Here is a 10382-nt window from a genome sequence, read left to right on the forward strand (position 1 = left end):
TAATATGTATACCATCTAAAACGAAGTCAAAATGAGATGTGTAGAGCCTTTCATATACCTGCTTTGATAAATAGATTAAAAATATTTATAGTTACCAAATGATTTATGTACATGTAGAGATTTGCTTTTAAAAAGTACTTTGAGGGTGCATGGGTGGCTCAGTCGGTTAAGCATCTGCCTTTGGCTCAGGTCATGGTCTCCGGGTCCTGGGATCAGGCCTGACATCGGGCTCCCTGCTGAGCAGGGAGTCTGCTCCTCCCTCTCCCTCAGCCTCTCCCCTCCTGCTCATGCTCTCTCTCTCTCAAATAAAGAAATAAAATATTCAAAATAAATAAATAAATAAAATAAATAAAAAGTACTTAGAAATTCTTAAAAATAACTTACATATTTTCTTTTGACAAGGTTTAAAACTTGTGATCTTTTTTGACGATTTGGTTTAAAAGGCTTCTTTATGAATTAAGCATAAACATAAACCTTAATCTAATCCAAATCTGAATGATCAAAAATCCCAAATTTAGTAAATATTAATAGGAAGTTATATTGTGGACAAGAAGAGTGATGTTACCCATACTAAAACTGCTACAGTTTTCAGGTATTGGCATTACATTTTTCTGGAAAAAAAAAAAAAGACAAATTAAGAAATCTTTTCAGTGTTATAAAATGGATTGTATTTATATAAACTCCATTTAAATTTAAGCTCATTCACCTCTATGCTAAAGGAGGGAAAATATTAGAATAAATAAAATTGAAAGAAATATGTTTTTATCTACGTATCTATAGATATAGATACATATTTTCTATTTTGAGAGAGAAAGTGCATGCAAGTCGGGGGGAGGGGCAAAGGGAGAGGGAAAGAGGGAATCTTAAGTTGGCTCCATGCCGACTGTGGAGCCTGACTTGGGGCTCCATCTCATGACCCTGAGATCATGACCTGAGCCAAAATCAAAAGTCAGATGCTTAAACAACTGAGCCAGCCAGGTATCCCTCTTTATCTATATATTTAAATAAAGCCTGGAGTCAGGCTATTGAGAGATGAGAAAGCAGAAAAGAGGACCCGAGGAATAAGGCCACTGTTGTGGGCTTAGTTTTGTCCTCCCAAAATTCATATGTTGAAGTACGAACCCTCAGTGACTCAGAATGTGACTATATTTGAGGACAAGGACTTTAATTTAATTATTTATTTGTCAGAGAGAGAGAGAGAGAGCACAAGCAGGAGGAACGGTAGGCAGAGGGAGAAGCAGGCTCCCCCTGAGCAAGGAGCCTGATGCGGGACTCAATCCCAGGACTCTGGGATCATGACCTGAGCTGAAGGCAGAGGCTTAACCGACTGAGCCACCCAGGCATCCTAGGGACTTTTTTTTTTTTTAATTAATTTATTTATTTGAGAGAGAGAGCGAACATACATGAGTTGGTGGGGAGGTGCAGAGAGAGAGAGAGAAGTCTCAAGCAGACTCCTCGCTGAGCACAGAGCCCGAGATCATGACCTGAGCAGAAATCAAGAGTCGGCTGCTTAACTGACTGAGCCATCCAGGTGCCCTGAGGACAGGGTCTTTAAAGAGGTAATTAAGTTAAAATGAAATCTTTAGGGTGAGCCATTAGCCTATGTGACTGATGTTCTTATAAGAAGAAGAAATTTGGACACAGTTACAGAGGGAAGACTGTGTAAAGACATGGAGAAGAGATGGCTATAAACCAAGAAAAGAGGTCTCAGAAGCAACCAACCTTCTCACCACACACACACACAGTCATTACGTGAGGTGATGAAAGCATTAATTAACCTTATTGTGGTCATTATTTAGCAAAATATATGTATATCAAAACATCACATTGTACATCTCAAACTTACATAATGTTATATGGCAATTATATGGCAATAAATCTAGGAGGAAGAGAAGCGGCAGGCAGAGGGAGAGGGAGAAGCAGGCTCCCCGCTAAGCAGGGAGCCTGATGCGGGGCTCGATCCCAGGACCCTGGGATCATGACCTGAGCTGAAGGCAGATACTTAACCAACTGAGCCACCCAGGCACCCTGTTTCATCAAGTATTATATAAGACTAGTGGATATTTTACATTTGATGCTATGTTTTAAATAGGAACACAACCTTTCCATTAAAAAATGCTTAAAACATATAATTGATTTTTTTTTTAAGATTTTATTTATTTATTTGACGGAGACAGAGATAGCAAGAGCAGGAGCACAAGCAGTGGGAGTGGGAGAGGGAGAGCAGGCTTCCCGCCGAGCAGGGAGCCTGATGTGGGACTTGATCCCAGGATCCTGGGATCACGACCTGAGCCGAAGGCAGCCGCTTAACCGACTGAGCCACCCAGGCGTCCCTAATTGATTATTTTTATATAAATTTTGAGCATGGCAGTTCCTAAACACTATTTTAACACTATAGCATTTAGCAGTCAACTCAAAAGCACTTAACTACGTATGATCTTCAAAAGGATTTATCTGGCAAAAGACAGATTTGGGTCTAAATTAGTGCTCCTCAGTGATAAGACAGTTCAATATTGAGAGAAGAGCAAAACTGAGTTAAGATAATACTTTGAGCCCTTTATCAGAATGTTTCTCTCCCTACTTTTACAGAGGATATAATTTCCCTTGGCATTTTATTTTCAGATAATCCATATACCTCTGCTAAAAGGTTCTTGTTTTTCACCAACAAACCAGTAAGGTCAGGATGGACTGGGTCAGCTGCCCTTTTGTTGTACATCATTGAGTTCTTGGTGGGAACCACAACAGGTGGATCAAAACAAGCCTACAAAGAGAAATTACAAATTAATTAACTAAACATGTACCCTATTGATCAAAACCAACAATGTTCTAACCCACACGAGCTCAAATAAGTAGCTTTAAACAGAATACAACTTTAAAATGTTTATTTTGAGGTGCTATGGTAACCAATGCAATGGGTCTCAGGAAAATAACAAATAACATGTTGACCTAAAAGACCACTTTACATTTTTTTAAAAATTGCTACCTGATAATTTATAACACCTTAAATAAAGTACATCTAAATAAATATAATTTCTAAGAGTATAGGAAACAAGAAAACACATATAAGATATCTGGGGAAATTTTAACTCACATCCAATAAAACCTTTATAGAAACTTGAAATATTAGAAGGCCATTTGATGAAAGATATGCCACTATTTGTTTTATTTTTGGTTACAAATCACTTCCTATGCATTACATTATTATACAAATTAATTTTTTTAAATCTGATTTCAGTAAATCAACAACAATTTTGTGTTTCTTCCACACCTATATTGAGGGTAAAGATTAGGGCATATTTACCCGTAATACAGTATCTCCTCCTATTGTCAAAAGGGTGTGCAAAGTGTAATTGTAATTTGTATAACTTTTGTTAAGAATAAAGTTTATGGGCGCCTGGGTGGTTCAGTCCTTAAGCGTCTGCCTTCGGCTCAGGTCATGATCCCAGGGTCCTGGGATTGAGCCCCGCATCAGGCTCCCTGCTCTGCGGGAAGCCTGCTTCTCCCTCTTCCACTCCCCCTGATTGTGTTCCCTCTTTCACTGTGTCTCTCTCTGTCAAATAAATAAATAAAATCTTAAAAAAAAAGAACAAATTTTATATGATTCAAACAAAGCCAAGAAAAATGTATTAACATAAATCTCTAAAAAGTGTATAAATGTATCACATGGTACTTAATGTACTAAAGGAACAAAATGTATTTTTCTAAAGTTACCAGGTTTTAGAATTTTACGCTTACCTAAACTAGGAAATGGAACTGCACAAGAGAATACAAAATAACTATGTTTAACTATTTAAAGAAATAAAAGAGGGGTGCCTGGCTGGTTCAGTAGGTGTAGAGTGCAACTCCTGATCTTGACATTGTGAGTTCAAGCCTCAAGTTTGGTGTAGAGATTACTTAAAAATAAAATCTTTGGGGTGCCTGGGTGGCTCAGTCAGTTAAGCATTCAACTCTTGATTTCTGCTCAGGTCATGATCTCAGAGTCATGAGATTGAGCCCTGTGGGCTCTGCACTGAGTGTGGAACCTACATAAGATTATTTTTCTCCCTCTCCTTCTGCCCCTCATTCCCTCTGCTTGCACACTCTCTCTCTCTAAAAAAAAAATAATAATAATAATATTAATATGAAATAAAAATAAATTTTTAAAAATCTTTAATAAAAAATAAAGAAATAAAAGAGAATTTTGAAAATATAAATAAGCCACAAGACCACAAAGAATAAACATGTTGGAAAAAACAACTAAATAAGATTTCTAGAAATGAAAAGTATAATAATTTTAATTCAAAAATTGAATGGCGGGGTGCCTGGGTGGCTCAGTGGTTAAGCGACTGCCTTCAGCTCAGGTCATGATCCCAGAGCTCTGGGATCAAGTCCCACATCAGGCTCCCTGCTCAGCAGGGAGTCTGCTTCTCCCTCTGACCCTCTCCCCTCTCATGCTCCCTTTCACTCTCTCTCTCTCAAATAAATAAATAAATAAATCTTTTAAAAAAATTTGAATAGACACATTAAAAAGCAGATTAGACCTACCTGAAGAAGGAGTGAATTTATATGAAGGAATTATCAAGAGGACAGCATATAGGAAAAAATAAGTGGTAAATGTAAAAGAGAGTTCAAAGACACAGAGAACAGCATGAGGTGGTTTATCATATGTCTATTTGGAATCCAAGAAATTTATAACTTGGAGAATGGGAAAAGGCAATATTTAAAGACATAATGCCTGAGAATTTTACAGAATTGTTGAAAGATATCAATAAAGTGGTCAAGCAAATCCCAAAAAGAGTAAATAAAAAGAATTCCTTACCTAAACACTCATAATGAAATTGCAGAATGTCAAAGAAATATCTAAAAAGCAGATAATAGAAAGACAGATAATTACAAAGAAATGGATGTTGGACTGGGGAGTGACTTCTCAAGAACACAGAAAATAGAAAACAGCAAAATGATAGCTGTAATGCACTAAGAAAAATATATCATCTTTCACTGATTCTGAGACACAAGTTTTCATATCTCTGCAACTGGGATGCATCTTTTTTTTTTTTTAAGATTTATTTATTATTTGAGAGAGGGAGAGGGGAGAGGAGCAGAGGGAGAGAGAGAATCCCAAGCAGACTCCCTGCTAAGCATGGAGCCCAACACAGGGCTCAGTCTCATGACCCTGAGATCATGACCTGAGCCAAAATCACAAGTCAGATGCTTAACCACCTGAGCTACCCAGGTGCCCCTAACTGGGGTGCATCTTAAAGTTGGTATCATTTCATATTGTGGATAAGTTGGCTGGCAAAATTTTTAAATTTTGTAATAGTGCATAAAATAGTAGTGTTTCTTCAAATCAAGGATATATTATAACTGGCAGTTAGAATTTTATACTGAATGAAATTGTTTTAATATGGGGTAGCATAAAGACATTTTGGCAAACAAAAACTGAATTTACCAATATGCCCTCATTTAAGAAAATTCTAAAGGATAGATTTCACATAGAAAGTTAACTCATAAAGTCTGAAATACCAGCAAGAATAGTGGACAAAAGGGGTGCCTGGGTGGCTCAGTCGTTAAGCATCTGCCTTCAGCTCAGGTCATGATCCCAGGGTCCTGGGATCGAGCCCTACATCGGGCTCCTTGCTCAATGGGAAGCCTGCTTCTCCCTCTCCCACTCCCTCTGCTTGTGTTCCCTCTCTCGCTGTATCTCTCTGTGTCAAATAAATAAAATCTTTAAAAATAAAATAGTGGACAAAAATAATAGTAAATATATGGGTATATTTAAATAAGCATTAATTTAAAAAATCTGATTTATGGGGTTGAAAATAAAGAATAGAACCAATACAGGACAAAAAAATGCATATACATTGAGAGGAGAGAAATAGTCTAAAGCACTATAAAATGTTCAGATTTTTCAGGAGTAACATAAAAATTTCAGTTAACTGTTAATTATACATGTTAAAATAGCTAATATAAGTACTAAAACAGGGGTCATATAGCATATAACTTCTAAACTAGTAGAAAAGGAAAAAATGGAATAAAAAAATCAATACAAACAACAAAACAAAAATATAATCAGTTTTTGACATGATAAGAGGAAGGAAAAGGAACAGAAAAATAATGGGACAATAGAATATGCATAATGTAATGATAGAGATATATCCAACTAGTCAGTAATATCAATAAATGTAAATGGACTAAACTTTCCAGTTAAAAGCAAAGATTATCAACATTATTTGAAAATGCAAAAAACTGAAAACTCACATGTCAAATAAGAGTTTAATAGATAAATAACTTGTGGTATATTCATACAATAAAATACTACACAATTATGAAAATTATTAATAACTAGATACATCAACACAAATCTCACAAAGCAAAAGAAGTAACAAAAGAATAAAAGCAGTATAATTCTATTCAAACAACCTTTCAAAATGGATAAAAATAATTTTAATTAGGCATACATATATGAGTGATTAAACTAGGAAGAAAAACAAGGAATGATTAACACAAAATTCAAAATATCCACTATTTTGGGGCATGTGGGTGGCTCAGTCAGTTAAGTGTCCAACTCTTGATCTCAGCTCAGGTTTTGATCTCATGATCATGAGTTCAAGCCCCGCGTTGGGCTCCAGGCCCAGCGTGGAGCCTACTTAAATTTTTTTTTAAATTAAAACAAAAATAAAATATCTACTATTTTGAATTTTAGGTGGCAGCAAAGGGATTCAGTTAAGAAGGGGCACACAGGAAGTGTCTCAGATACTGGCAATGTTCTATGAAACTAGGAAGCAGATTCATAGGTATTTTTCTTATTATCTAATCTGTGTGTATACATTTTTTTTTAAAGATTTTATTTATTTATTTGACAGAGAGAGAGACAGTGAGAGAGGGAACACAAGCAGGGGGAGTGGGAGAGAGAAGTAGGCTTCCCGCTGAGCAGGGAGCCCGATGTGGGGCTCGATCCCAGGACCCTGGGATCATGACCTGAGCCGAAGGCAGATGCTTAATGACTGAGCCACCCAGGCACCCCGTGTGTATACATTTTAAAATTTTCTAAGTATGACATATTTTAAAAAATAAATTAATACACAAAAGTAGATACTTTTGAAAGATGCATATATATTCAAAGACATATATCAAACATATTAGACTGAGAGGAGATAGAAATGGAGATGGGGGAAAAAAAAGGAAGAGCAACCTTGCACAGAAAGATGATAATGTACAATGAACTAACATGACTAACTTGACAGCATATCTGAGATCTAACACAAGAGTACATTGATTAAAATGTGCTAGGTGTCTTATTTAGTACATTGCAGTATCACTACATTTTTTTAAATAATTGTATTTAATATTTTTTTATTCCCTCTTAATACTTCAGTGCATATTTAGCTTTCAGCATTATTTAAGAAAGGCATGTACAGAAAATATTCATTTTTTTGCAATATCATTAAGATTTAAAACACCAATAATAAAAATAAAAATAATAACTATGATATCCAATAGGTTTTTAATTTATAAAAATAAGAAATAGTCACCCTGTAATTTATTTTTTGTAGACAGCTCTTTCAAATACAGCTTGAAAATTTTTTTATTTCATATTTAGAAGACATGGACAAGGAGGCATGCTGTATAAGAATACTCACTGCAGCTTGTTTATATAAGAAAAAATAAAATGTGTAACAATTGTGATATATTAATTTGTAATGAAATTCTATGCAGCAGTTAATATGCACATACTAAACTTATGTGAATCAAAAAGAACAACTTTCAAAAACAATGCAAATAGCATAGCAGAAAGTTATGTCTAGAATATCATTTATGTAATTAAAAAAAAAATTTTTTTTTTTTAAGATTTTATTTATTTGCGAGAGAGACAATGAGAGACAGAGAGCATGAGAGGGAGGAGGGTCAGAGGGAGAAGCAGACTCCCCGCTGAGCAGGAGCCTGATGTGAGACTCGATCCCAGGACTCCAGGATCATGACCTGAGCCGAAGGCAGTCGCTTAACCAACTGAGCCACCCAGGCACCCCATTTATGTAATTTTTTAAATGCCCAAAACAGAAGTATCCACATATATGTAAAAACATAGTTATATACTTAGTTCAGAATAGTTATCTCTGAAAAGGGGAAAAAAAAAAAATGGTCCAAGATGGTCAAATAACACTTCATAGAGCCTTGTAATAGCAGCTACCTCAACACCTCCATCTCTCCCCACCTCAGACCCGGGGTGCACTCACCCCCTTCAGTCTACTAACCAAGATGCCTAATGCTCAACAGCAGGGACTCCCGGGCCTGCCCCAGTGTTAGGAATGGCAAAGATTTTTACTGGTTAGTGTCTGATCCTACTTGTTAAAATTTTTAAATCATCCATCCCCAAAACTGGGGATGGGATCAAAAGTTACAAAACAATCTTCAACTGTTATCAGTGAAGTTTTCTCTCTCTCCTTTTTCAAGATTTTATTTTTAAGTAATTTCTACACCCAGCATGGGGCTGGAACTCAAGACCCTGAGATCAAGAGCCACATGCTCTACCCATTGAGCCAGCCAGGTACTCTGGAAGTTTTCTCTCTTTTAAAAAAGTGAAGCAAATTTGGGGGGAAATGTCAAATTTAAACCTGTGCAGTGGGTATGTGTGAATATACACATATATACACGTAACATTTATCTATTCATCTGTCGACTTACTTACTTTTACTGTAAAACATTTCCTCTCCCAGCAAAGAAACTAGGCTTGTCATCCTCATTTAAAGCCAATAGAGGGAGGAGGAAATAAACTATTCTAACCCCCATCTTCATCCCAAGCTCAGGCTTCACCCCCTAGGAGCTTTACAGTAAAGACTGGGTGGATCTTTCTCGTGGTCTTAAAAATATTAATGAAAAGGACATCAATTGATCCAAGAGGATATTTAATTTTCAGGAAGATTCTCATGGCTGTGAACCAAGGGGGTAATTTGGTGCACTAGAAGGTAATGGGACTCAGACTACTTAGTTCTACCCCCACATCACTGTAGCCTCTCTCATGTTATTTCCTAATTTAGAAAATTATGGGGTTGGATCAAATTAACTTAGAGGCCCTTTAGAGTTTACTTTTATATTGTTTTGGGATTGTTGGGCCTCAGTGAAATGTCAGAACCACCAAAAAGGCAAAATATAAATAAAATCCACTTTGAGGTTCCATTAGATTTAGATGCTTCACCGCTCCTTATTCTATTTTTTTAAAAAGATTTATTTATTTATTTATTTATTTATTTATTTATTTATTTAAGAGAGAGAGAGAAAGGGAGAGAGCATGCATAGTGTGAGGGGGGATAGGGACAGAGGGAGAGGAAGAGAGAATCCTCAAGCAGACTCCCTGCTGAGCACGGAGCCCAATGCAGGGCTCGATCTCACGTCCCTGAGATCATGACCTGAGCCAAAACCAAGAGTCAGCTGCTTAATTGACTGAGTCACCCAGGCGCCCCTGCTCTTTATTCTAGAGTCAAGCCAGAATCAAAAGAAATGAAAGATCATTTAACCTCATGTCTTGGGTCATTCACTAGCAAAGACATGAAAGGGTGCTAGCACAGGCAAATGGGCAAACAGAACCAGACTTTCCTTTCTTCTAGCTCTCAATTGTGCAGGAGTTGTTTTACCTCTACCTTCTAAGAATGGGGCAAAAAATAAATGCCAGTGTACAACTCACCACTGGGCTATTTTTCTGAGATGTGTGAACTGATAGATGCTTGACTTTTGATGACTTAGCCTCATGGAGCCCTTTGCTTTGGCCGGTAGCAAGCCTTCCTTGATCTGAGTGGTTTAAAAACTGGAGAGGGCCTGACATGCTGGAGATAAAAGACGCATGAAACAGATCTAGTAATGGTGATCCAAGGTGCTTCCAAGGAGAGTCTGCATAGAGCAGTCAGGAATTGATGCTGAGGTATGCCCAGCAACAATAGCAATGTCTTCAGGAAGGTTCCACTTCAGATCCTCACAGTTTAGCCAGACTTCAGAAGGAGCTGCCTGCTGAACCTGTTGCTTGGAGACAAGGCAGATCTAGTTTCTAAAGATAGTATCAAACCACTGTTTAAATTGTAACTGGTTGAAACAGCCCGCTAATGTACATATATGCACTCATATCATACTTAAATGCTACTTATTAATCATAGTTATGCATACCTTACTTGCAAATATCCTTCATTTTCAATTTCTCTAACTATCAGGAACCCTAACTACATCCCTTGAGATTCAGCCAAAAGATAAAAAGTCTAACATGAGTTAATAATGTAGCATCTGATAGCTCATAGTAGTCTTTCTGCCCCAGAGGAATGTAAAATGTAACTTTATATTACAATTTTTATAAATTCAGTTTCCCAAGAACTTCAGTACTGCCTTAAATCCGTATTTCCTACCCAGTTCAATTTCATATA

General features: G+C 36.8%; 1 protein-coding gene across 1 annotated transcript in view; it reads right to left on the reverse strand.

Moving 5' to 3' along the window:
* LOC118533444 (uncharacterized) overlaps positions 1 to 9876 on the reverse strand; it is a 42797-nt gene extending 32921 nt beyond the window's left edge. Inside the window, exons 1-2 of the mRNA XM_078054335.1 lie at positions 9659 to 9876; positions 2636 to 2761 (exon numbers count right to left, since the gene is read on the reverse strand). Coding sequence (XP_077910461.1) covers positions 2636 to 2761; positions 9659 to 9796 — 264 coding nt within the window. The 5' untranslated portion in view covers positions 9797 to 9876. The remainder of the gene's footprint in view (positions 1 to 2635; positions 2762 to 9658) is intronic.
* Between the last annotated feature and the right edge of the window lie 506 nt (positions 9877 to 10382).

This window comes from Halichoerus grypus, chromosome 8, assembly GCF_964656455.1.
Source record: "Halichoerus grypus chromosome 8, mHalGry1.hap1.1, whole genome shotgun sequence".
NCBI classification, from domain to species: domain Eukaryota; kingdom Metazoa; phylum Chordata; class Mammalia; order Carnivora; family Phocidae; genus Halichoerus; species Halichoerus grypus.